This window comes from Penicillium robsamsonii, assembly GCF_028829455.1.
Source record: "Penicillium robsamsonii strain IBT 29466 chromosome Unknown utg000003l_segment0_segment0, whole genome shotgun sequence".
In the NCBI taxonomy this organism is placed as follows: Eukaryota; Fungi; Ascomycota; class Eurotiomycetes; order Eurotiales; family Aspergillaceae; genus Penicillium; species Penicillium robsamsonii.
Genome location: NW_026643221.1, coordinates 3,061,086 through 3,086,695, shown reverse-complemented (window position 1 = coordinate 3,086,695; position 25,610 = coordinate 3,061,086). Strand labels below are relative to the sequence as shown.

General features: G+C 48.3%; 12 protein-coding genes across 12 annotated transcripts; 7 read left to right on the top strand and 5 right to left on the bottom strand.

Moving 5' to 3' along the window:
* Positions 1 to 373: 373 nt before the first annotated feature.
* Positions 374 to 5,449, bottom strand: N7447_005882 (MRX complex DNA-binding subunit; the record flags this gene model as incomplete). The annotated part of the gene is made up of 5 exons (XM_057230144.1): positions 374 to 382; positions 438 to 4,211; positions 4,274 to 4,364; positions 4,449 to 4,476; positions 5,434 to 5,449. 5 exons carry the CDS (start codon positions 5,447 to 5,449, stop codon positions 374 to 376), a joined length of 3,918 nt encoding a protein of 1,305 aa, XP_057085234.1.
* On the top strand, positions 5,417 to 6,869 carry N7447_005881 (uncharacterized protein; the record flags this gene model as incomplete). Its single annotated transcript, XM_057230143.1, has 3 exons — positions 5,417 to 5,703; positions 5,858 to 5,960; positions 6,027 to 6,869. Coding segments are annotated over 3 exons (1,233 nt in total), but the record flags the coding sequence as incomplete, so codon positions are not given.
* Positions 6,870 to 7,589: 720 nt separating this feature from the next.
* Positions 7,590 to 8,884, top strand: N7447_005880 (GATA transcription factor LreB; the record flags this gene model as incomplete). The annotated part of the gene is made up of 2 exons (XM_057230142.1): positions 7,590 to 8,727; positions 8,841 to 8,884. 2 exons carry the CDS (start codon positions 7,590 to 7,592, stop codon positions 8,882 to 8,884), a joined length of 1,182 nt encoding a protein of 393 aa, XP_057085232.1.
* A 588-nt stretch (positions 8,885 to 9,472) lies between these two features.
* On the bottom strand, positions 9,473 to 10,575 carry N7447_005879 (uncharacterized protein; the record flags this gene model as incomplete). The annotated part of the gene is made up of 3 exons (XM_057230141.1): positions 9,473 to 9,902; positions 9,982 to 10,281; positions 10,337 to 10,575. The coding sequence occupies 3 exons, from the start codon at positions 10,573 to 10,575 to the stop codon at positions 9,473 to 9,475; spliced, it is 969 nt and encodes a 322-aa protein (XP_057085231.1).
* A 926-nt stretch (positions 10,576 to 11,501) lies between these two features.
* Positions 11,502 to 12,956, top strand: N7447_005878 (FAD-dependent oxidoreductase; the record flags this gene model as incomplete). The annotated part of the gene is made up of 3 exons (XM_057230140.1): positions 11,502 to 11,756; positions 11,986 to 12,371; positions 12,488 to 12,956. 3 exons carry the CDS (start codon positions 11,502 to 11,504, stop codon positions 12,954 to 12,956), a joined length of 1,110 nt encoding a protein of 369 aa, XP_057085230.1.
* Positions 12,957 to 13,309: 353 nt separating this feature from the next.
* On the bottom strand, positions 13,310 to 15,082 carry N7447_005877 (metallophosphoesterase family protein; the record flags this gene model as incomplete). The annotated part of the gene is made up of 3 exons (XM_057230139.1): positions 13,310 to 13,577; positions 13,634 to 15,012; positions 15,068 to 15,082. 3 exons carry the CDS (start codon positions 15,080 to 15,082, stop codon positions 13,310 to 13,312), a joined length of 1,662 nt encoding a protein of 553 aa, XP_057085229.1.
* A 397-nt stretch (positions 15,083 to 15,479) lies between these two features.
* On the bottom strand, positions 15,480 to 16,523 carry N7447_005876 (putative Phosphoserine phosphatase; the record flags this gene model as incomplete). Its single annotated transcript, XM_057230138.1, has 6 exons — positions 15,480 to 15,610; positions 15,674 to 15,822; positions 15,881 to 16,183; positions 16,246 to 16,322; positions 16,371 to 16,384; positions 16,436 to 16,523. The coding sequence occupies 6 exons, from the start codon at positions 16,521 to 16,523 to the stop codon at positions 15,480 to 15,482; spliced, it is 762 nt and encodes a 253-aa protein (XP_057085228.1).
* Positions 16,524 to 16,732: 209 nt separating this feature from the next.
* N7447_005875 (tRNA (adenine-N(1)-)-methyltransferase) lies at positions 16,733 to 18,195 on the top strand (the record flags this gene model as incomplete). Its single annotated transcript, XM_057230137.1, has 3 exons — positions 16,733 to 17,033; positions 17,096 to 17,166; positions 17,239 to 18,195. The coding sequence occupies 3 exons, from the start codon at positions 16,733 to 16,735 to the stop codon at positions 18,193 to 18,195; spliced, it is 1,329 nt and encodes a 442-aa protein (XP_057085227.1).
* Positions 18,196 to 18,354: 159 nt separating this feature from the next.
* N7447_005874 (acylglycerol lipase) lies at positions 18,355 to 19,704 on the bottom strand (the record flags this gene model as incomplete). The annotated part of the gene is made up of 4 exons (XM_057230136.1): positions 18,355 to 19,192; positions 19,317 to 19,386; positions 19,471 to 19,525; positions 19,639 to 19,704. The coding sequence occupies 4 exons, from the start codon at positions 19,702 to 19,704 to the stop codon at positions 18,355 to 18,357; spliced, it is 1,029 nt and encodes a 342-aa protein (XP_057085226.1).
* A 733-nt stretch (positions 19,705 to 20,437) lies between these two features.
* N7447_005873 (Arsenate resistance ArsH) lies at positions 20,438 to 21,361 on the top strand (the record flags this gene model as incomplete). The annotated part of the gene is made up of 2 exons (XM_057230135.1): positions 20,438 to 20,890; positions 20,960 to 21,361. 2 exons carry the CDS (start codon positions 20,438 to 20,440, stop codon positions 21,359 to 21,361), a joined length of 855 nt encoding a protein of 284 aa, XP_057085225.1.
* Positions 21,362 to 22,537: 1,176 nt separating this feature from the next.
* Positions 22,538 to 23,922, top strand: N7447_005872 (major facilitator superfamily domain-containing protein; the record flags this gene model as incomplete). Its single annotated transcript, XM_057230134.1, has 4 exons — positions 22,538 to 22,642; positions 22,696 to 23,568; positions 23,622 to 23,715; positions 23,768 to 23,922. The coding sequence occupies 4 exons, from the start codon at positions 22,538 to 22,540 to the stop codon at positions 23,920 to 23,922; spliced, it is 1,227 nt and encodes a 408-aa protein (XP_057085224.1).
* Positions 23,923 to 24,276: 354 nt separating this feature from the next.
* On the top strand, positions 24,277 to 25,255 carry N7447_005871 (putative mitochondrial carrier protein (Pet8); the record flags this gene model as incomplete). The annotated part of the gene is made up of 2 exons (XM_057230133.1): positions 24,277 to 24,309; positions 24,365 to 25,255. 2 exons carry the CDS (start codon positions 24,277 to 24,279, stop codon positions 25,253 to 25,255), a joined length of 924 nt encoding a protein of 307 aa, XP_057085223.1.
* Positions 25,256 to 25,610: the final 355 nt, after the last annotated feature.

The following is a 25,610-nucleotide window of genomic DNA, read 5'->3' as shown; positions in this document are numbered from 1 at the left end:
CAGTTTTGTTCTAGTGTTGTCCTTGGATTCGATTGATCCATCCAACTGGTTTCTTCGTCTTGAGAAATCGGCTGTCTGTAGCATAGCATCTTTTCCCCCTCACGACTATGTACTATGTATTTATTGGGAATATTTTTTTTAATGCGCATGCCGCATTCTTTTCTTAGATTTCATGAACGCTCAAATAGATATCAAATAGCATTAGCCTTAAATTGTAAATTTAACATCACTTGACAGTATTAACGCCGAAGTATGCTTGGTTTTAAAAACTGCCTGAAACAGATCGAAAAAAGAGATTACTCCAGACAAAGCTATGTAGCCAGTGAGATGTCCGAACAATGACTGAAAGAAGAGGGTGAATTTGCGAGAAGTGTTACATGACCTAGACAGAACATTGTTAGCAAGAAAAATACCTATAAATCAAGTTAAAGACGTACCTCGGCGATTGACTGCCGCTCAATGATTGATTTCTGTCTCTCGTTGCGCGAAACACGGTAGTAATAGTCACTGAAGTCACCACATTTCATATGACGCAGGAATTCTTCGTCGTGCGTGATGACAATCAACTGGAAGTTGGCCTGCTGCTGACGAGTGCGAATAATGTCATGCAGCGACTCCGCCAGAGAGCGAATATTGTCTCGGTCCAGGTTCGTAGTGGGCTCGTCAAGCGCAATGAGACCGCAATTGACACCGAAACATTCCGCAAGGGCAAGACGAATGATGATACTAGCCAGAACCTTTTGGCCTGCACTGCAGCGGCCTCGCATGTCCATCTCGGCGCCTGACTTGACCATACAGACGCGATAGTTGTACGATCGGTTACCCTTGGCGTTCTCGTTGTCGGACCGGATGAGGATTGTGTCGACATCAGTTCCACGATAGGTCTTCTGCCACAGCTCGCCGGCGATGGCGTTGATTTCTGCCATCTTTAGGCCGTGGTATTGCATGATTGCTTTGTCAAGAGCGCCACCGTATCGAGCCAGATCTTCAACAGCGGCTTTCGTGGTCTCGACCTTGATGTGAGATTCCTTGTATTTTGAAGATGCATCCTTATAATCTGTGTTCCAGTCCGCCAGGAGCTGCATCAGCTGATCGTCTTTGGACTTCATTTCGCCCATCTTGCTCGCCTGTTTGGCAGCAAGGGCATTGTGTTCGCGAGTCCAGCGTTCTGACTCTTGCTTGAAGCGGCCTCGGTCCACTTCGGCATTTTGTGCTTCTAATTGCTCAACTTCTTCAACAACTGTGTTGAGGGATCGAGTGGCTTGGCGATATGTCAAGTTATCTGAGTATTGCCGCTTTGTGTTTTCACTGTCCTTGAGTTGGCTTGAGATCTTGTTGATCTCCCTTGTGATCTCGCTTTGATCAGCTTCGAGTTTGCCAATTTCAGCTTCAATTTCTTGAAGCTCCTGCTTGCTTCGCGTAAGCTGGTCTGGACCTCCTCGTTGATTGTACGAGTTGATGTCATCATTGGCAAGGTCAAGCTGATGGATGTTCTCGGATAAGCGGCTAATCTCGTGCTGCAGATCTCGTTCACGCCCGTCGGCTCGCTGGCTGATATCATCATAACGGGCTTGGGCCTGAAGCAATTCCGGCGTTAGACTTTCGATATCTCCATCTGCCTTCTCAATTGCATCCCGCTGCTGATTATTGAGCTTCTTAAATTCTTCCATCCGAACGATCAGGTCCGCTTTCTTTTCCAGCTGGAATTTGGCGTTGTCCAAGTTGCTCTTCACATCTCTGAACTCAAGCTCGAGCTTGTTGATCTCTGAACGCGTCTTTTCTTTCTCATTTGTCACTTTGGTAAGAGTCTTTTTCAACTCCCGTGACTTTTCATTGATGGAGGCGATTTCCTCCTGGATGTCTTCCAGGGTACGAGTAGTTGAAGCGTCTTGCTGGTTTGCAGAAAGCTCTTGAATTTGTGATTTGATCGTCTTAATCTCGACATCGTAACGCACAATAGTGCTCACTGTTTTAGCAAGCCCCTCAACGTCACGCTTGGATTCTGTCTTCTCGCTGACCTTTCCGTCGCAAGTTTCCAGCTTCTCCAGAAGCTGGTCACGCTGGGATTCACATTCTTGCTCTTCTTGTTCAAGCTCTGGAATGACAGTCTCTGACAAACGGACCCAAGTATCGTAGGATGCACTAGCGGCGCGAGCAGTTTCGAGATCTTCTTCGAGGCCCTTCAGGGTCTCGTCTTCAGCATCAAGACCAGCCTTCTTGACCAAGGCATCCAGCTTTTTTGTAAAGGTCTGGAGTTCCGTCTCGTTCTTGAACGATCTTTGACATGTTCGGCACAGCTTGGTGCGCTTAGCAGCATCAAGACATTTGGTGAGATACTCTCCCATTCCGGCATATTGATCAGCATCTTTGCGAGCGAGGTCGTACTGTGCCTGGCGCTCCTTCACAATTTCAGGGTATTCGGAAGGCTCTGCATCGACTGCTTCATGGATATCCTTCACGCATTCATCAAGTTCCTTTTGACGTTGCTTGAGGTTCTTTTTGGCTGTCTTAAGCTTGAACTCAACATGCTCCAATTCTCGGCTCACACCATCGCGCTCTCGCTCTGCATCGGTCACCAGCTTTGATTCGCTATCGAGAGCTTGCTGGAAGCCTCGCTCCAGTGTCTCGGGCTTCCAGTCTGCACCAACGACCTTGTGAAGGCGATCGCCATGAGCTCCTTTCATCGTTTGTAAACTGCGCTCACGGTCCTTTGATTCTTTCTTGAGGTGGTCTAGGCGAGCCAGGTCGCCGGCCTTCTTGGTTGAATCAATGAGCTCGGTGTTCAATCTCGAGCTTTCATCCTCAAGGCGACGGATTTCCGCATTCGTATCCTGGATATCTTGGTCCCAGGAAGCACTTTTGGCCCGCTCTTTCGCGTGCTCAAGGTTTGACGTGATATCCTCGACCTTTGACTCAAGCGCAGCCTGGAAGCCCTCATCAACCTCAATTTCATTCAGCCTCTTTTGATAGGTTGTTGCCTCCTTGTCATTCGCAGCAATCTGTCGTTTTGCCGCGTTCTTGGTCTCTTGCAGTGCGGACTTAGTTTGCCCAATATCATTCAATTTTTCTTGAACCTCACGAAGCTCTTTCTGGGCTTCACGCCTCACACGATCCAGAGATTGATTCTGCTCCCTTAAGAGGCGTTTGATCTTTTGCATGAAGGTGTCAATTTCAGACTGATCCATTTTCTCGTCAAGGCCTCGGATGTTGTTGGCGCGAGCAATTTCATTGATCATATTCTGGCGCCTTTGAGACTGGCGCTCGAAATTGGCCTTGTCGTTCTCAAACTTTCCATTCTCGGCTTGTTTCAGACCAAGGCGGTGCCGGGTCTGCTCGATCCGCTCCTTAATTTCCATATAGTTTTCCTTTTGTGACTCCTCTTGTTGCTGGTACTGGATTTGCTTCGTTTCGAATTGCTCTAGGGTAGATTCAAGCCATTCATCAGAGTCATCAAGCTCGACCAAATGTCTCTTGAGGTTGTCAATTGTGGTTTGGATACTTTTAGCTTCGATACGCTTGCCCTCAAGGGCACCGAGAACCTGAGCATAGCTTTCTGATTGTGTCCAAGCCTTATCAGCAAGCTCCGCGACGCGCCGCATCTCTTGCGACATCCGCTGGGTCTCTTCGCGCAAGGCCTCGATTTCATCTTGAAGCTTGACGGATCGCTTTTCAGCACGGTCTGCCTTGTCTTTGTCTTCTTTCGCATGTTGCTCCATGATCTTAAATTTGCCGAGCTCCTCATTCTGCTTCTTTCGCAGTGCTTTGATATTGTCAATGGCCTTGGTGTACTTCATTGCCTCAAATATTTCGTCAAACCTTTTCTTCAGCACAGACGGTTCACTCATTGGCCACAGACTTTCGTCTTGGTGGCAGAAAATGACCGAATCCAGCACGGCCTTTGATACACCCAGATACTGCGGCATGATTTGGTCCAGCTCAGCCACTCGCGAAGAAATAGCCGTGCGTTCGCCATTTTTGACCATAAGGAGCTGGCCTTCTAGGGTCTTCTGCTGTCGTGTTGTTTTCTTGACCGTAAGCTGCAGACTGCGCGTGGCAACCATTTTCGCTCCAGACGTGGCCTTGAATGACAGCTTCACCTGGGCCAGTACCTCTTTTTCGCCACATAGTTTCGGGTCGTGGATAAAAGCACCGCCTTTGCTGTTCGGAGGGAGATCGCCTGTGGTGGCATATTTGAGGCACTCGATGATAGTCTAAATCCGCGTCAGTTCCTTGCTGGCCGCAACTCCTAGTAACCCATTTCGCCATTTCGTACCGTCTTTCCCGAGCCGTTGTATCCGACAATCAATGTAAGGGGTGTGTGGAACTGGATTGTTTCGCTGCGTGTATTATCGAAGGAGCGGACTCTAGAACAAGCGCGGTTTGATGAGTATGAGTGTAATTACTCTCCGCAGTGGTTGCACACGAATTAAAGACTTCGAGAGACGTACCCCAGAATAGAGAGCTTATCGATCTTCGCTATAGTATGTTAGATGACCATTGGGATCTTCTTTTTCTCGCCGAGGTATAGAGCTGTTGCACTTACACCTAAAACCCAGTTAGCATTGCGACACGAGGCGGGGAATGATCAGCACGTACATTTTGAATAAAAGCTCCGAGATGGGCGTTTGAGCCCGTTGGCCGTTAGCTTTATCAAATACAATCGAATAGAAGCTAGACAGTGAGAATCAAGAAATGAAAGTTGCTCTGATCGTTGATTGTCGTCGGTCACATAGTACCGCGTCAATACCGACACGAAGTCACGTGAATTGTACTAAAGTGCTCGAGGCCCACAGGGATCGGCTACTTTGGTTTCTTCATCGCTTTGGGCCACATGACCTGGCAATTTGATGGAAAATATGACTAATCAATAAAATGCACCCGGGCACCTGCACTTTTATGTGCAGTGTATTTACCGTCTTGTTCCAAACCTAGGCCAAGCCCTAAAAATGGGCCTAATTTATGAGCGGTTATATCGGTAACCTTGGAGGCTTTTTACAGCACACGATATGCACGGGAGACAAGAATATGATTTGCCCATACTTATTTTTCTTAAGTTTCCCTGTACGGAGTAGCTCTTAGGCGAGATGTGCTCCAGGGCTGTTCATGTCAACAGAGCGCCAATTAAATGTGAATCACCTGAATAGCTGCAGATAGCTTCTTAAACCTACATAGATCTATAATTAATTTGGAACATGGAAGAATAGTATGAATTAAGGGGGCTAGGTGTGGCTGAGTCAGTTCTATTTCAGATATGCCACTCTTTTATCATGATGGCAAGCTGCCCTTCTACTTCTTCTACACTTGTCTTCACAATACAGACTTTTAAGGGCAACTGCATCTTCCACCGGAGAGCGTTGGTTTTGTTTCTTCCCCAAACACTCGCGGAACCCTAGACATTGTCTGGTCTTGTATTAGTGTGCTTATCCTCTGTACCTGGTCTGTCATTCATCTCAACGTACCAATCGAGTCGACTCCAAACGGCAAACGCCAAGAATACACACGTGAGCTCTTCTTATTCTGGACAAAGTTCAAATGGATGTTTATCAACCTTGCTGCACCAGAGTGGGTACTAGGACAAGCTTGGAGCACTCATCGTTCAGTGGCTCTGCTCAAGGACCGATTTGAAGAGTACCAGAGGAAAGATAGTGTCCCATGGAGCCGCTCCTATACCTACTATGCGAATATGGGTGGATTCTCTATTCGGTTTGACGCGTCATTGAACGAGCCAGAGTTCTCTCCAAGATGAATCTTTTTTCTCCGTTGAATTACGACTACCCCCCGCAGGGCTTTCGTCCATTGCCGTGGATTCAGCGACAGCTTTTTGATTTTTGGATGATAGTAGGCACTGATTCTCCAGAACACATCCAAGAATCGGTACAAAAGATATCCAAAGCAATAGGAGATATCAACTGGAAACCAGACCAATACAATATTCGAGCTATGAAAATGGCAATTTTATAGTCTCTCCAGACCATTTTATTGATGACAGGGAACGAAATAAATTCTTGTTCAACTCTACCACTTAGTTTGAAAACATTCGTTACCTTTGTGGGGATCTCTGGGTGCTGCATGCGAACCAGCATCTCCTTGCACGTGAGCTTGGAATCATCGAAACGCTACCTTCGCTATCTCAGGCTTCCCTAGATGATCGCAACAAGGGCAATTTATTCGTCATGGTCCTAACGTTGGGTCAAATATCGTGGATTGTCATCCAGCTCATTGTACGCCTGGCTCTAAATCTCTCCTCGAGCCAACTTGAGATTATCACTCTATCCTTTGCAATCTGCTCAATAATCACATACTCCCTGTTACTTAATAAACCAAAGGATGTCCAGGCATCACACACCATCAAAGCCGCTAAGCGCCCATCTGCGGAAGACATGATCCTCATTGCAAACGCTGGCCCGACGGGGTTTGCATTCGATCGTGCGAGTATATGGGTTCCTAACAATGTCTTGAGCCGAGATACACATATGTCAGATGGTAATTTTATGATATATCTGGCATCCGCGCCTGCCCTGACTCTCTTTGGTGGTATCCATTGCATTGCATGGAATTTCGCATTTCCTACAGAGGTAGAGAGACTATGTTGGCACATTAGTACGATCATAACGGCTGGTACTGCGCCATTATTATGGGCCCTCAGTGGAACACGGGGTAAAGTCATCGAGTTGAGGGTGATGTCTGACACTGACAGACCTCTGTTATTGAGTATAAAATCGGTTCTTCAAGGAGCATCAAGGTTGATTGTTCTAGTGTTTGTTTTTGCGAGGCTATTTATAACAGTCGAGGCTTTCCGTTCGTTGGCCTTCCTTCCACCAGGCGCCTTTTTGAGTACCTGGTCAGCAGGTATACCACATGTCGGTTAAACTTAGAAGTATATAGTGGGTTGCATCAAGGGATTTGTTATGCTTGAATAAAATTGTGAACATGATATGTCCATGCAAATGGACTTTGTCAAGATATCTGGAAGAGAATATGGAATTGGACTTATTTATGTACGCCATCCATGTAATGCAGGAAGGCATCCCAGCGGACAAAATAAGGAAGTCAGGAATGAACAAAACTAGTCGTTGCTAGATATTCCAATCACAGGGGAGCCATTGCAAAAAGAACTAACCATGGGAATAGAATGAAAAGAGAGGGATATCCACAGATAGATGTCTTTAATGTCTTTAGGATATGTCCCCTTCAGTTTGATAACCAGCAGAAAAAGGCGGAAACAAAGTACTTTCTATGTATAGCCTGGGACACCTAAATTAGGCTTAGCGCAAGGTTTAATGGCTTATTAAGAGCAATGACCGCTTTTGTTTAGTTCTCTCCAGGGCTATCTTCGAGATCCAGACAGGTGATGTGTATATTCTAAGAAACACATTGTCCAACCCCTTACTGACCAAATATATCGATTGTACTGCAGGCCTTGAATTTGGATAATGAACCATTCTATCCTTAACCGCTCTACCATATCCGTGCCCTCGTGCGGACATTGTTTATTAGGGAAATTCCCTAACTCTTTATGAGAGACGCATTCGGAGGCACTCACGCATATCACTAGTTAAATCTGTTGATATCTCCATACCGCACTCGATATGGCTATGTGTCGCCCACCCTACGAGGGTATGCCTCTACCCACCACTCAGATGAGATCGGGCTCCAACGAGGGGCATCCGTTGTGCACAATGGAGCAACAGCAACTTCATGGGTCCTACAGCAGACAATACGGCGTGCAAGGTGCTCAGCACGGGGGATATCAGGACGTGCAAATCGATGCGGGCTGGACAGAGCGAGTTCTCGATGAAATGAAGGACATGCTACTTCTCCTCACCCCCCAGGGCCGAATCATCTATGCCACGCCGTCATGCAAGAACATCACCGGTCGTGTCGCGAAACAACTCGAGGGAAGTCTTCTGGAACAATACATTCATGGGGACGACCAGCCAATCTTCCAGAGAGACTTGGACGAGTCGGTCGCCGCGAACCAATCGTTCCGGACTCATTTACGATTCCAAAAAGCCAACAGCACATATTGTCTTATTGAGGCTTATGGTCACCCGCATCTTGCAAACCAAGATGAACATCAGGCAGGGAGAACCATGTCTGTCAACGGGCCCTGCACCGGCTTTTTCCTTGTGTGCCGACCGTATCTCAACAAGGTCTCGCGGGTCCTTGACTCCTTTTTGGAACACAAGATTGAGAACGCACGTTTGATCCAGCAGATTGCCAAATTGAAGCAAGAAGAAGATGAAGATGCGATCGCGACTCGGTTGCCCTATTCTATGCGTGACCCGGATACTCGCCCCCCTGTAACCGACAACCAGGGCCAACAAGCCACTCGTTCAGGGGAATTATCTAGTGATCCTGATACTACGGACACCGTGGGGCTGAACTCAGATGAATCCGATACGGGCCAATCGACAAGCTATTACCCAAAGCCGCCCAATGCCCCCGAAGTTTACTCCCACATCGACGGCATCGAGGTCATTACCGGTCTTAATTACGCAGAGGGCGAGAGATCACAAGGCCTCAGTACGGGTGTCAGCCGTGGCCGCCTTGTACATTGCAACATCGACATCACCACTGCTGCCGACCAAGAGCGCAACGCTCAGGAGGGTGATCGCCGTAAAAGGCTCAAGGCCCAGCATGTCTGTAGCGACTGCGGAACGGCAGACTCACCAGAATGGAGAAAGGGACCTAATGGGCCTAAGACCTTGTGCAATGCTTGTGGCTGTAAGTTTTGTCCACCGCTTCTTGCAATCCCTGTTCCAACCTACATATTCCCAGCGTGCTTGTAACCTATCTACTCTTGGCACGGAACGAGCTAACCAAGTGCCATCTTTTAGTGCGCTGGTCTAAAAAGGAGAAGAAACGCCAGGAATCAGCCTAGTTTTCAGTTCTTGGTTTATTTGCTTTTTTCGGTCGGGTGACCTTCCAAGGTCTTCTCTCCATTGTCTTGCATGTTCGCGTCAAGATACCCCCTCACTTCTTTGGGCGCCTTGCTGGTCAAGCATACTGTCCATTGCGCTGGAGCTCCAGTGATCCTCAGACAAGCCCCGTGCTCGCTATCGCATGGATGATGATGTTACGTCCTGTGAGATCGATCTCTTTGGTTCAATATGTATAGCTGGTCTTTCTTTTGGATTTGCCGTGTTCTATTTTGCAGGCATCACTAATGTAATACGGAATGTATATGTTTTTAGTAACTCAAAACTTGATTATGGGGAATTAAATAATTTTTGACAGAGTCGGAGCAAATCAAAAGTCCAACGCCGAAGATGATGATGATGATGATGGGATAACTGAGGACCGTGGGCACTTGGCCAACTAAAGGCAAGCCCACAGAGAGGGCGAAAGGAATGGAACTAGCCCATCTGAACGCCATCCTTGGCCCATTAAATAATGAAGGTGAGGTACGGGCAACAACAAGTGGTATCACAAAAGCAATTTCTCACAAACAATTCAACACTGAATGCATTCAGGACTTGGCAGCCTTCTTTGGTGGCGGAGGGAAGTACATCGGCGACGTTACCGAACTCTGGGGGCTGACTTCCTGCGATTGCAGGGACGTGTATTGGGGATGAGGCACGTGGGAGTTGTCTCTCAGGGGGAGGTCCGAGGTGGTACTGCCATTGCCAAGTCGGTTGAAGGCCAGCGTGCGGGGGGTGAAGGGTGACATATTTCCGCCAACGGCCATGGGCGGAACCCCGGGGGTGCGGGGAACCATGACTGGTCCTCGAGGCATTGAGCCGGGGGTCATGGGGATCATGCCGGGAGACTTGATGATCTCTTCTTCGAACTCCTTCTCGATACGACGCTCTTCTCTCTGTTCCAGGATCTCTGCCCGTTCTTCGGGGGTGATGAAGCAGGAGTGGATATTGAATCCGAGGATAACTGTATAGTAGGTACTTAGGGACTGTTAGCTAACTTTCTCTTCGCGGAATGAGAGGAGTAAAAGAGTATTAGAGTGGAAAGGGTGGAACTAACATCATGATGACGGTCACAGCAAAGAGCGCTTTAGCTTGCATGCAGTACCCAATATTGGACTTTCTAAATGCGACGCTGCAACTCTTCGCAATGTACCAAGGGGCTCCTGACTGGGGATGCCTGGGGTCTGACATGTCAGACCCAGCCTGGTACACCGCTGACACGAGATACAGAACGATCAGGGACATGTGGACGGCGACCGCAACAGGAGGATAAAATAGGTTCATCCAGTGAGTAGGTAATTTTGTGATGAGGAAGAAGGTGCTCAAAACACCGAGGACAAGGTTGTAATTGGTCATGCTATTTCCAGGGTCAGCGGCCAGCTCTCGGGTATTGAGTATAGTGAGAAACATACAATCCGGACCAAACCATGGGGGGTTTGAATGGTCTGTAGTTTGCTGCTGCATATAGTGCCTCGTTCGGAGCACTGTTGAATCCATTGTCTGCTCCATCTTGCCATAATAATGTCCGGTATAGATTGTGGGAGGCGATACCGGTCAAGGTCAGCATTACGATGGTGATCGGAAACTCCCCGGCCATCAACCAAAGGACGATCTTGTGGTGCTTGTGCTTCTTGGGAAAAAAGAACTGCATTTTGGCGGTGATATCAGAACGTTCGTGCGGGTTTGGAACCGCAATAAAAGTCGACTCTATTTCCCCCAAGCTAGCAATTCAGCTGCAGCGCTTGTGAGAGAATTAAAGCTCTGTACAACGCGATTTAGCCAGACCGGCTGGCTTAGGTAGACATCCAGTCTATCGCAAGTAAAGGACCAAATGCTTCAGCGTTGGCAGACAAGATCGAAAAAGTCGAAGAACTCAAGTTTGGGCGATCCGGAAGACGAGCGTTAGATATGAGCTCGAGACCAACCAGTGGCCGAAGGCACAAGCCATCGTATGCAGGAGGGGTCACGAATCAGCATGCGAATACCGTGCAGAGGGACTGGTGTGCATTTGGGAGGTGCATCTGGCCAATGCTTGATGGCGACAAAGCGCCAGCGCAAGTAGTAACCCGGGGCCATCACACCAATGAGACGATGGGGATCAGTGGAAGACCGCCGCTCGTCACACGCTAGACTGTGTGATAGGATGACAGATCTGCATGGATCCCTCATCACATAATTCCCCTCACAGAATCACTGAAAACTTGGCATTCCAAGGGAACTTGCATCTTTTAGTGCACAGCGCCTGGCGCTACTGTGGGGTGATGCGAGTCGCATCTGTGACTATGCAGTGGTCTGTACTCCGTACATCTATCCATGTTAGCCCCGGAAGAAAATGGGAACAAATAGGTTTCTCGTTGGTAGCCATAGCCATCAATAAGCCCTGATTATCGGATTCTAAAGGAACTCGAGGAACTCGAGGATGGCTTTCATGAATTGTAGAGAGGAAGTCATGTGGTCGGCAGAATCCTGACTTGTGACTTCCAAGGTTCTCATATTCAAAGGCAACAATCGTGCCATATTTCAGGGAATTCATTCAAATCCAATTAATATCACACCCGTGTAGTTTGATATATCTTAATGAAGTTCCAGTCTTTGTGTTCACTTGCTCTTCGCTCAAGTCCACTCCGCATCCTCCGGCCTCAACTTGGATTCCGCTCCATTTCAAGAACCACAGGCCAAATGACTTCTCAAAGAGAGGATTCAATTCCTCATGAGCTGCGCACAGCTGCAGAGCCCCGGCAAAATAGACTACATCCAGTGCGACTATCGCACATCGAGCAGATCAACCCTTCTGTTCGGCTACTACAGTTCGCTCTGCCTCAAGAGAATAACGTATGGGTTTATTTTCTTTCATCTTTCTCTTTATGAATGCCCCTATCTCCTGTATCTTCGACTCATATACCAAACCCGACTACCAACCCCCGGGGTTGGTTGTCCGCGCCGTTGGATCCTATCCATCTATGCCCCGCACGGCTGGTTCCAATCACATTTAGGCACCTTCTCTATCACATACTCTCAGCCAAGGAGCACCACAGAGTACTAGTACTAACACAGTTTATAGGATACCTATCAACAACCATTCAGCTTCCTCCCGGGCCAATGGCTTGATGTCCATATCCCCTCAATCACCCAAGCGGGCGGCTTCACTATCACTTCTACCCCAGCAGATGCACAAGTGCTGCCGTTACCAGAGTCTTCTATGGACTCATTGGCTGGCGAGGCGCTAGAACCATCTTCAGAATCTCAAGGGCGACCACCATATGTGGAACTGGCCGTACAAAAGTCGCCAGGTAACCCATCCGCTGCATGGCTATGGAGACCAAAAGAAGAGATCCTAGGCAAGGAGCTGAACATCCGAGTTGGTGGAAGCTTTGTCTGGCCTCCCACTGGAGTCAGTATTAATGATGTTAGGAATGTGGTCTTCGTTGCGGGTGGTGTTGGCATCAAGTAAGTGATACTCCCCAAACACCATGTCCGTTTTATCTCCGGAGTATACAAACATATACCAGCACAAACCAGACCTCACTTGTTTTAATCATGAAGGAACTCTAACAAAATCTTAGCCCTCTGGTATCTATGCTCTCCCACCTTAACAACAACGAACCGCACACCCCCAACCCAACAACCATCCACATCTTATACTCCAGCCGCCTACCGCAAGACCAGGAGAAAGCCTCGGCAGACGCAGTACTAGACCAGATCCTATTTCTCTCACGTCTGCGCCAACTAGTCCGATCTCAAGAGAGTTCCCATCGGCTCCAGATCTCGTTGGACCTTTTCCTCACGGACTTGGCCTCATCGCCTAATCTGTTCTCATCTGGGTCTCCTTCTGATCTTAAAATTCATCCAGTGAGGATATCTGATCGTGATCTGCGCTCTGCGGCTGTAGGTACAAATGGTGAGTTGGATACTCGGGGTACAGTATGCTATGTTTGTGGACCACCCGGTATGACTGATGCCATTGTGGAGAAGTTGGTTGGTATGCTAGGGGACGGCGGGGAGCAGCGAGTTTTCTTTGAAAAATGGTGGTGAGAATGAGTCGGATTAGTAGCGATGTAATATATTCACGTGAGATTAATTGTAGTGTTCGTTCGTCGATGAATGAATCGTCAACATTACAGGTCTACACGAATTGGAGTAAAATAAGGCTAAAAGAAATGGCCTCAATATTTCAGAAAAGAGATAAGACTCCCCGCAGACGCCGACCTAATGCAGGCAAGGGGCAAAAGATATATGTACAGGAAACAAGAGAATGGCCGCCGACAAAAATGGCAACGACAGTATGCGAGAGCAAACGCAGTACAGACATGCTGACATCTCGATACAAGATGGGGGGGAGAAGAATGGAAAGGAAGATGGAGAGAGAAAGGGAGAGACGTCAGGCTTCATTGGGATGCTTGGTCTGGGCTGCTGACGGCACCACCATCGACGATCATCATTTCGTCGATTTTGGCTTCGGTTTGACCCCATTCTAGACGCTTGTATGTCGATACACGACCAGGGCCTCTATCGAAGTCGAAGAAACGCACTCGTCGGACGAAGTCATCATAGCCACCGTATCCGCCGAGTCCGACACCGCCGCCGTAGCACATCCAGAGAGAGGGCTTCTCATCGGCATCTTGCTCGAGCATGCAATAGTCATTGACATGATCACTAGATAACTGTTAGTCTTCAGAACAACACAAAGGAACATTGGACATGTGACTTACTGTCCACAACTAACAAACAAGACGCCCTCTTCTTCGAGGGCGTCCTTGAAGCCAGAGTTGAACCCTGGTGCAGTGGGAGGTTCCATCCATGCGCCCTTAAAGTACTTTCCTGACGATCGATACTCAGGGAGTGGAATGTGGATGAATGCCACGTTCATGTGGATATGGTTGTATTCCTGATGTTTTCTTCTCAGGCTTTGGGCAGTGTTCTTAAACCACCGAGTTTGGCTCGGCTTGATCCAATCGTAGCCGCGGAACTGACGCTCGTCAGGGGAGTAGGAATGTGTGTCAAGGAAATAAAAGGTCAAGGCAGAGTGTGTGCTTTTGCCCCAATCGAGGACTTCGACAACGTAGTTTCCGACCCCGTCAATGTCTTCGGGGCCGGCGGCTGAAAGAGAGTAAGGAAGGTCTTCATATATGGTCATGAGTTGTTCTCGGTTGAGATCACCCTCGTCGTCGTGGTTTCCAAAGATGGCCGCGTAAGGAATTTTGCGATCGACCAAAAGCTTCACAGCCTTGTAGAGAGCACTTTGTGCATCTGGAGCGGTCTCCCCGTTGATCTGGTCACCAGATAGGACCACCATGTCCGGCTTCTCTTCGTCGAGAAGTCGTGCGACAAATTCCAAGGTTCGGGGGTCGGCTTCACATTTCCGGCCAGCTACCGCTTCCGCGGGCACAGGGTCACGGCAGTGGCCGAGACCAGTGCTCATGTGGAGATCTGCCAACTGCATCACCTTGAATTTCCCGTTCTCGTTGATCCTGGGAACGGGTTTCTTGGGTTTGCCCTGCGGGTGTCCTCTTCGAATACTAAGGCGAGTCTCCAACTGCTCCGTCACACTATCCAGGAGAATGGGGGTATCTTTGACTTCCCAGTTGGGACGGGGATCGACAGCATCCGCTCCATAGAGGACATCGATGTATGTCACGGCTTTTTCAGAGTCACTAGCATGGCGGGAGGACGAGCGCTTGAGCCAAATGCCTCCCGGTCGGGGTTCCCACGCTTCGATTTCCGTCTTTCCAACAAATTCAGACGCGGGAGTGATACGACTGATTTTCAAGTCGATGACCACTTTGTCATCAAGGCCCAATTCCTCCTCCTTCTTCCGCTTGAATTGAACGTACGCACTTGAGGTCCAGCCCGAGCGCAGGTAGAGGTCCTTATCGACGCGGTACCAGGTGTCTGGGTCTAGCTTACAGCTCGAGAATGGGTTGAGGGTAGAACATGTTGTAACGGTCACATCTGTGATCACGTAGCCGGAATAATGCGACGGAAGATGGCCATGGATTGAAGAGGGAAGGACACTAAATCGATTATCGAGAACGACCACGGCGAGGAGAATGAATGTTGCGAGTAAAACGAGCTGTACACTCGCTCGGACCTACACAAATTAGGTGTTAGCAGACTGTTTCACAGGGAGTAAAATAAAGTCGTACTAGCCGGCGAGCCATGATGAGATAGAGATCACCCTGGCAAGGACTTGAATAAATGCGAGGCGCACTGTCGCATGATGCCCACCAATTGCAAGGGGGTAGGGCAAAGGAGAAGACCACGTTCGGTCAACTCTAGAATATAAAGGACAAGTATAACTTGTTTGGAGGGTTGAAGTTCGCATTTCACCCTCGACGCTTGGGCCCCGAAGGCGGTGACTCCTGAAGGGCCAAGCCTCTGGCTGATGCTTGGGGTTTGTACTTCAGATGATTCATTGACTTGGCTATTCTTACTATTTTCACTGATCTTTTTATTATCATTGTCTAAATCTATGTGAAAGTTATGTCCATCGTCAACAATCATGTCTGTATATTTGCATGTCTATACAGGTCTACCTCCGTTCTGCCCGAGCGAAGCCTAAGCCTTGGCAGCCACATCACTCGGTGACGCCTTGCCACTCAAGATGTCTTTGGTAGTCGAAAGGATTGTCGACCAGTTCTCGAAAGTTGTGTAGGGCATTCCCCTGCGCTGGCAGTAGGTCACCAAATCTGCAACGGCATTAGTTCAGTATCTCGGAATCTGGGTTCATGGCGGTTCGGGCAGATGAATACCTTTGCCTTGTTTGGCGAAGAGAAGATCGGTTTCTGCAGCCGCAGACAAATCAGAAATACCATCTCCCGCGTATAGAAGAATTGGGCGCTCTCCATCGGGCAACGTGGCATAAGGCTTAATCTCCAAGGACTTGTCATGTCCGAAGTGGCTGGTGAATGATTATCAGTGAGGCTAGGCGAATGATAATCGGATTGACAGTGGCTTACCTGTCATCATGGTACTCAATCTGCCAACCACCCTCGCTGTTAATATCCTTGCCATCTCGGCTCACGGCCTCGTTGGAAATGATGGTGAGGTGGCTGGCTGGCTTGTGACCGAGGAACTTCTCCAACAAAGCGCTGATAATGGGTCGCATGCCAGATGACAGGATTACAATGGGAACATTGTTATCCTTAGCCCAGTGGTAGAATTCCTCGAAGTAAGGGTCCAGCTTCATGTTCTTTAACAGCGTCTTGATGCACTCGTCGTAAGGGGTCTTGATACTTTCAAGCATCTCGCGGAAGGCATCCCTATAGTGAAGAAATATTCATGAGGGTTTGCTTGTGGAATAGACAGTGTTTTCAGCACTCACCGGAAGCTCAGGGTCTCGTTTAGGACCCGGTCGCCCAACGCGAGGCGCTTTTCCCGGCCGAAGCCAAGGTTATCAATCTGAGTGGTATTAGTGAAGATCTAGGAGAGGCTAGCGATGCGATATACCATGAAGTCATTGCCTGCGATTCTAGTCAGCATTCAAGTACTGGCACTTTTATGGAAGCACCTACTGTCGTCGACTGTGATTGTCCCATCGAAATCGGTGAAGAAGATGAGCTTAGGCTTAGTCTCCATGTATGGGAGAGCGTTGGAACCCATAGTTATAGCGATAGAAATGAATCAAAGAAGAAAATGGTATATATGTACAATCTAGAGAACAGAGAAGCCCTGAAATTAAAGATGTGCCCCTCGATTCGGTGAACTCGGGGGTGGGTCGAGCGGTACCGCAGTGGGCTAGTCTCGACCAGCCAGATTTTCCTTTTCTAGTTTTTAATACTTCAGGCTTTATATTGCTATTGCTATAGATCATGTCTCGTCTACGCCAGGCCCTACAGCGCGTCTTTGGTGCGACCGCAACACCAGGTACATTGCGCTCTCGGACCATTGACACCAATTTCTCTATTATAAAAGGTAATTGTGCTGCAACGCGTCTTCCTAATCTCGGACTAACGAAATGCGCAGAGGGTGACCGAGTCATCTTACACGGCAAACAACCCTCATTGTCAAAAGCATTGAAGCGAGGTGAAAAGCTCCAGACTCCTCGTGGGGCAGTGGAACATGATAGCATCATTGGGAAACGGGTCTGGGACACAGTGCAGTCTCGAAAAGGTCAACGACACCCAGTTGTCTGTACTCCTCGAACATGACACTGATACTTCCGTTATATACAGGCCTGAATCTCCGCGTCAGTCTCCCAACGTTAGAAGAATACGTCGCCCTGACTCCTCGCTTGGTCACGCCGGTACGCGCATCACTCATACGGATCAGACACAGATACATTGGACTCACGCTATCCCAGTAGATCTATCCACAGGATGCCAATTTGATTGCTTCCCTTCTCGACATTCACGTCAACACACCTGCCGCGGGCGAAACACAGCCCACCCTAGAAATCCTCGAGTCCGGAACAGGCCATGGATCCCTGACACTACATCTGGCGCGTGCCATTCATGCCGCCAATACCACCCCTCCGCCTCGTCCATTGCGAACCCAGATCAACTACCTAGAAGGCCGTATCACCAGGCCGAATGAAAAGGACACGGAACAAATAGGAGAGAAACCCACCGAGCAAATTGCGGATTCAGCACAGGAAGAATGGGATGCGTGGCGAGCGCAGCGCAACGCTATCATCCACACAGTCGACGTATCGCCGAAGTTCGCTGCGCTGGCCGAGAAAAACATCCGGGGATTCCGCCGTGGAATCTACGCAGGCAACATTGATTTCTACGTGGGCCCCGTCGAAAATTGGATCGCCCAGCAGAAGCAGCAGCGGGAAAAGACTGGCCTGGCTTCACTGACTGGGGGAAATCCCGTCGATCCGTTCCTTTCACACGTTATTCTGGACATGCCTTCCTCAAACTTGAGGATCCCGCATGTTACCCCGATGTTAAAGCGCGATGGCCTCCTGGTGGTGTTCATGCCTAGTATCACGCAGATTGGCGAGTGTCTGCAACTGATCCGGGACCAGCGACTGCCCCTTGTTCAGGAGAAGGTGATCGAGCTTGGTTCTGGAATCAGCGGCGGTCGCACATGGGATGTGCGTTTTGCGACCAAAAAGTCCGGCGCCGACCCAGCGTCCTGGGCTGCCCCTGCAGATGCTGAGGGTGCCACTCCTGTTGAGGCCGACGAGCAGTCTACCGCCTCTGAGGTTCCCACCACAGAGGAGCCTCCTAAGGAAGGAGAGTCAGTCTTGGTCTGTCGGCCCAAGGTGGGAGTGCGTATCCAGGGCGGTGGCTTCGTGGCGGTCTGGCGCCGGATCGAAGACCGTTAAGTTCTCGGCTATCCCAAGCATATAAATCCTGTACCTGTACTATATACCTGTATTCTATTGCATGTCTGATACAGACCGAAGCCATTTGTACCATATAGAGAATTGTGAGAATAATATTATCGAGATACCTGAAAAATGTCATAACAAGAAACAATTACTTTACAGCTTTGCTTTATCCTCGGTTTCCACATCTCCATGAACAGCAGTGTCAACGCCACCTTCACCCTGAACATCTTGAACACCCTCTACCTCATCGTGAACGACCGCCCCCTCCGTCTTGGGCACTTTACTCAAAATGAAAGTCTTCACATCCGCCAAAAACTTCTCCGTCGTCTCAGGCAACTCAGCGTGCAACTTGTGATAAGCCCCCTCATAAGAACAAAACGTCACATCACCACCCTTCTCCGTCAACTTCTTAGCAAAGTACTTCGTCGCAGGATAACTAGTAATGAGATCCCCATCTCCATGTCCAAACCAAAACGGCAGATCACTCTTCACCCACTCCCCATCCCCAGCCTCAAACATCCCCTCCAACCAAATGCCCCGATCCAACATGCCGGACAAACCCCCAAAAGTCCCCGTATCATGACACAGCTTATCATCCATGAACTCCTTAACTGTGTCCTTGTTACGAGACAGCAGATTCGCATCAAGCGGGGAATAACGCTGCTTCTGGGGGATCAACTTTGCGACAATCCGCCCCGCTGCGACGGTCAGCTTTGAGGGGCGAGTTGAAGGATCTATGGCGATTAGAGGGGAGTACAGAAGCACGCCGCTGAAGTTGGGCCGGCTAGCTTTGTCTTGGTTGTAGGGTGACTCTGGGTGGAAAATGTAATTGAGGACTTGGCCGCCGCCCATGCTGTGGCCCATTAGGAAGAGCGGCAAGTTAGGGCGGGATGGTAGGCTTTTCAGGAAAGAGTGGATGTCTGCGAGGACTTGGGAGGTTGGGCCTGTGTTGCCCTGGTCACGGGGTTGTTTGACGCTGCGGCCCCATCCTCTGGTTTTGGGTTATTAGTTAGGGGGGGTTATAATGGATCGGTCGTTTTCTTTGCGGCGATTGATATTGGGATATCAGGACCCAATATCAGGACAGGGTTTGGTCTTGGTGGTTCAACACGTACCGCTGATCGAAAGACCTGACCTCGATACCTGCCGATGCCAGTGTCGGGAACAGATCGTGGTAGGCATTGCCTAGCCAGGGTTTGTGTCAATAGCTTGTCTTATGAACGCTGGGATGTCTTGGCTTATTGCTCATAACAGACACAATAGACTCACAGTGGTCACTGAAGCCATGGATAAAGGCCAAAACAGCAAGTGGAGACCCGCTAGTCTGCAGAGTAGAGCAAATGTTAGCGTTGGATATCAATACCCTTATCTTGAGGTTGGAGTACATCCCAGCTAATCCAGATAGGAATCAAAGCTGTGTTGCAAATTCAAACATACCTTCCATGTCTTGGCATACAGCTCAAGGCCATCTGGGAGAGTGTGCACGCTTTCTTCTGTGTTCATTTTGACTGGAGCTTATACAGAAGCTTGAGAGGTGGTTAGAGAAGAGATGGGCACCAGTGACGTTTTAGCATGGATAAGGCCTCGGACCTTACCTCGGCAGGAATGTCAAGCCACGATGCAACGCTCCACCCAGTCCAAAAATTCATATTAAACTCAAATTATACATTTGAACAAAATTACATCCTAACATAATTATGCAGAAATAAGATGACTATAATGATACAGAAAATTGATGGATACTCCGTACAATCTCAGGGATATCAAGTATATTCCAGGGACGTCAGCTAAGTAGATTCTGCCTTCCCTATCAAGATTTGTCAACCTTGACCGATTGTGACTCTGCCCTTTTGCTTCTTTTCGCTTCTTCTGTTTGATATTGTATATATATAAGCCCATGATCGCCCCAGGCTGCCCAGGCACTCACTTGGGCAACCTTGGAAAGATCCAAATTCAGATTGGTAAGAGCCTCCAGGAGACCATGGGTCTTTAGACCCACTGTTAGAATTCTATTGGTTCATAGCAAACTATGTTCTGATATCCTGTCCAATCATGTGCTGCCAGTGACATACTTCTCGAGGGCTACTATATCATGCCAAAATCAATGTTTCTTAGTCTTATTCTTTGTTACCGTTCAACCTTGATATATATGCTATCTTACCTTATCAAAAGAGCCTCTTCAACACTTAGGCCAGCAATCTCACGATCGCTGCTGCGCCCCAAATATCCAGCAAGAATGTCCTCCGTCCTTCCTCCAGTGGTTGTAAACACCCAATCCAATGTCTCATATCGATCTCTGGCGTTACCTCCGAGTGACGATAGCCCTGATATCCGCCAGAAGTATCGACCATTTATCCTTGACGACAATACACCTGAGGACTGGGTCAACAAATTGGACCTAGCCACCGCAGCGGATATGGCAGAAGAAAACCTGCGGGTTACAAACCAGAGGCTGAAAGTTCTGGTACTCTATGGAAGTCTTCGCAAAAGGTCATATTCGAGACTGGTGGCATTGGAGGCCTCCCGTATCCTGTTCCGGCTGGGCTGTGACGTCCGCGTCTTTGACCCCGAAGGTCTTCCTATAAAGAACGACAGTGATACCGCCCATCCCAAAGTACTGGAGCTGAGAGAACTCAGTGTATGGAGCGATGGACATGTCTGGGTTTCGCCTGAACAACACGGAAATCTGGTGAGTGGCTCTCGGGACAATCTTAACATTTGATGCAATATTTACTGACGTATTTTTCTTTAACTCCAGACTGCTGTGTTCAAAAATCAGATCGATTGGATTCCATTGAGTACCGGAAGTGTCCGTCCCACCCAAGGCCGAACGCTGGCCATCGCCCAGGTGTGTGGTGGATCCCAATCGTTTAATGCGGTCAACTCTTTGCGTATCCTGGGTCGGTGGATGCGTATGTTTACCATTCCGAATCAGTCTTCGATCCCCAAGGCGTATACACAATTTCCGGATGAAGGTCAGCCGGGAGATCAACGATTGTTGCCTAGTGGCAATCGAGATCGTCTGGTGGATTGCATGGAGGAGTTTGTCAAATATACGATTCTGATGCGGCCTCACATTGGTCTTTTTGGTGACCGGTTTAGTGAGCGGGAGGAGAAGAAGAGAAAGGAGCAGAATCAGGATGTTGCTGCAGGTATTTGAAAGACATAGAATAACATAGAGCTTGTCAGAAAGACAATGTATTATGGTATGGTTGCTTAACATATTTCGTCGCCTCGATTAGTAATTCAACGGCTCCTCCGTCTAAGGTTCATATGCTGTACAGAATACAGGCAAGTTGCATTCACAGCAAAGTAGATTAGCGCGACGGAGGACTCTGCCCAGTCAGAATCACTCTGGTATGTGGATCGATAAATAGGAAAACCCCAAGATTGGGAATCAGTCTCCTTTAAAGCTTTTTCGAGGTGATCAGCAGTGTTGCTCGTGAAATCATAGTTAGGTGTACGTTTAGATGGGTTGTAAGGGTCCTCACTCGCCAATCTGGCCCATAAAGCTAAAGCTATTTCATCGATTGCTAAATAATCTGATGCCATCCTTTGGATTCGATGTTTGTGATTAAAAGTAAAATCTCGAGGCTTCAGTGAGGGCCGTTTGGTTTTGCCAGTAAGAGGAATCGCTTTGTTAGTAGGAACCGCATGTCGAGTGGACAATTTCAGGTTCCAGACCGAAAAAGCAAGTGTCTGGGTTTTGAATAGATTTCTAGTCGCAGGAACCATGCTTTCTAGAATTTGGTGATTCAATCATGTCCGAGATTTGGCTGGGTCGATTTATTTCTGGAGGCATGAGAGACAGGTGAAGAGAGGAAGGGCAAGGTGCCAATATTGGACACGGGCTTTCAGGCATCACGTGGAACAGTGAAAAGACATCGAAATAAAGAGAATTGTGCTAGAAGGAGGTATTTAGGGATGGTCAGCAGCTGGCAAGGATTATACTCAGCTTATGAATGAGAGTTGAAAATGGGTGAAATAATTACTGCCAGCTCGCATCAATCATGGCTTCATTCCATTTCTCAACCAGCCCGTATTTATGGATTTAAGCAGTCGGATCTATGTGCAAGCTCATCCAGATCATTAGCATATTTGTCATTATTAACAAGTGGTATTCTAGTTCTTGCCGATCACTCTGTCAGTAGTCATGCAAAGTAACAGTGACATACCACATTCGGCAAGTCAAAAGTAGCCATAGAGTCGAGATAGAATATATTTAAATACTCCTTGTTTCCCTCGATATGTATGGATGGACTATTGGGAGTTGAACATTTGACGAAGAAACCCCTACACGGAGACCTTGTTCCCCGCAGTCTCTTGATGCTATACGATGTCGCCTTCTTCCAACGCATGTCCACCCCCAGACGGCGGGTACGGCTGGGTGTGCGTAGCTGCGTGTTTTTCTATTAATTGCTTCACTTGGGGTGCGGTCTCTGTGCGTCATCTCTGGATCAGTGTCAGAGGCAACCCAGCTCATGTTCTTAACAGTCATACGGCGTGTACTTGGCATACTATCTCTCGAACAACATATTCCCTGATGCTACTCCCATGGACTTTGCCCTGATTGGAGGTCTAAATTTTTCCATGGCGATGTTGGTAGCCCCTGCTGTTACAATCATCGCTCGCAAATACGGCACCAAGTTACCGATGCTACTCGGGTTGGGGCTTTTGGTATCGGGATATGTCTCTGCGTCCTTTTCACAAAGAATCTGGCAGCTCTATCTGTCACAGGGAGTCTTGATTGGATTTGGGGTTGGCTTTATCTATATACCAAGCATTCCTGTTCTCTCTCAGTGGTTTGACAAGAAAAGAAGTCTTGCCAACGGGATCAGTGCAGCCGGATCAGGTATCGGTGGCTTGATTTTCTCGTTTATGGATGGTTCAGTCATTCGGGAAATATCTCTTGCTTGGGCGTTGCGGTTGACAGCTATTATCAGTTGCTCAATACTGATCATTGCTATTTTCCTAATCCGAACTCGCAATGAAGCTATACAGCCGTCCCAGCGGGGATTCGATGTGAAACTCTTGTGTCGTTTAGACGTTCTACTGTTGCTATCGTGGGCTTTTCTCAGTATGCTTGGCTATATTTGTCTGCTGTATTCACTTCCAGATTATGCACGCTCCATTGGACTTTCAGACAACCAAGCTACAATTGTCAATGCGATCTTGAACTTGGGAACTGCTGTTGGCCGGCCACTGATCGGCGTTGCCAGTGATCGTTTTGGCAGGATTGAGGTCGCTGGCCTCTTGACTTGCTTTTGTGGCATTAGTTGTTTTGTCATTTGGCTTCCCTCAACATCATACGGGGTACTTGTTCTCTTCGCCTTCATTAGCGGAGCTATTCTTGGGGTCTTCTGGGTTGTAAGTTGATCCACCCCATACCAATTCTATGTGACCGCTGAACTTTCTAATAGACCGTGGGACCATTATGTGTTGAGGTCGCGGGATTGGAGCAGCTCCAATCACTCCTCTCTTTGTCTTGGTCTGTTATCGTGCTCCCTACAACATGTAAGAGTTTCACAGATGTTTTTGGAGATATTCAGCTAACACCCATATATAGTCTCCGAGGTTATAGCACTCAAATTACGCCGTCTAGGGTCCTACTATCCGTATCGAAATGCCCAAGTGTTCTGTGGTATCTCTTACATTTGTGCTAGTGTGGCTTTGCTTTTTCTCTGGCTAGTCAAACGACGGAAAGTACAAACAGGGGCCTAGAGAAGGATAGGGGTGCCTAATCGAGAAAAGCTGGATTTGTTCTGGTTGATAGCAGAGACACAAGAGCTCAACATTCGAAGTATACTTACCACTTGGTTAACAACACTAGTAGTGTTTGGAACAGACAACAAACCAATTCAATTTGAATAAAATATATCAATACTAAGCATTAGTCTCTTAAATATTTCAAATTCAAAATAATACTCAACCCAGACAAATCGCGCAAGCTCGGGGTCGAAAAATTCCAATACGCCGGGGTCCGCGGACCCCGGCGTCAGCCTCTGGGTCTTTTTTATGCATCCATCATAGAGTCACAACCATTTCTTCCAATACTTTGGCGACATATAAACCAAAATGACTACATTCGATGGCGCAGAAGTAACGACAGTTAGTCCAGCTATCCCACTATATACAATCCCAAACCCCCAACTAACCCATACAGGCCGCCATCATCGCCGCGCTAGCCAGCGAAGGCGCCATCCACCCAATGGACACAGTAATAACACGCATGCAATCCCCAATATATAGCAGCGTCTATAAGCACCTAAACGGCACACTCAACCGCAACCTCTTCAGCGGGCTGTACCAAGGCTTCGGACCAACCTTCATCGCAGGGACACTCTCATCAGCAGCTTTCTTCACAGCATACGAAGCCTCAAAAGTAGCCTTCGAGAATGCACAGTCTGCTGGATATATGCTCGACGTCCCGCGGCCGCTGATTCACGTTGCTAGTAGTGCTGTTGCCGAACTACTCGCTTGCGCTATCCAGAACCCAGCTGAGGTATTGAAGCAGAATGCTCAGGTTGTTCAGCGGCCGCTTCATGCTAAAGGCGGTCCGTCTCCGACGATGGAGATGATTCATCAGTTTCGGAAATATCCTTCTGGGTTGTGGGCTGGATATACTGCTTTGGTGGCGAGTCAATTACCGAATATCTGTCTTACGTTTTGTTTGTATGAGATGTTTAAGGAGGATTTGCTTGAGCGGTGGAAGGCAGAGAAAGGTGATATCAGACAGCAGCTTGAAGCGACTGTTTTGAGTGCTGGTGTTGCGGGGGGTTGTGCGTCTTGGTTCTTTGTTCCTATCCATGTGGTCAAGACGAGGATGAGACTTGCGGTTGGGGACCAGGTAGGCTGCACCCGATCGAGTCTCAAAGTAACCTCCGGTTTACCATCCCGTGTCGGGGCATTTGCTATTGCTCGAGATGTGTTGCGGAAGGAGGGGGTAGCTGGATTGTTTCGGGGATCTGTTTTGACCTGCGTAGCAGCGGTTGTGGGGAGCGGGCTCTATATTGGGTGTTATGAGGGGAGTAAGATATACTTGTTCAATTATTAAGCCTCATAGTTGGCACGGCTGTAGATTATTCCAAGCCAAATGTATAATATTGTATAATAGAATAGAATCACTCTCCTCCAAGTGTCTTATGACGAAAGTGAAAAACACTGGATTCGCCTACTAGAGCTAAAAATGCAAGGCTGCGAAAAGAACTTTCCATAGTTCCATTTTAAGATGCCCGTGCATTATAAAAGGTACGTACACTGTATGAGCATGGGGTATCGGGGAGAAAGGCAGAGCTAACGTCAGATTTATTAGCTTTCCAAAGGAGTTACACCAAAGGTCATCTGTAGATATTGTGCTCAGTCTCACCGAGTCCCCTGTTCTGCTAGTGTAAGGCGCATAGTAGTCTGGG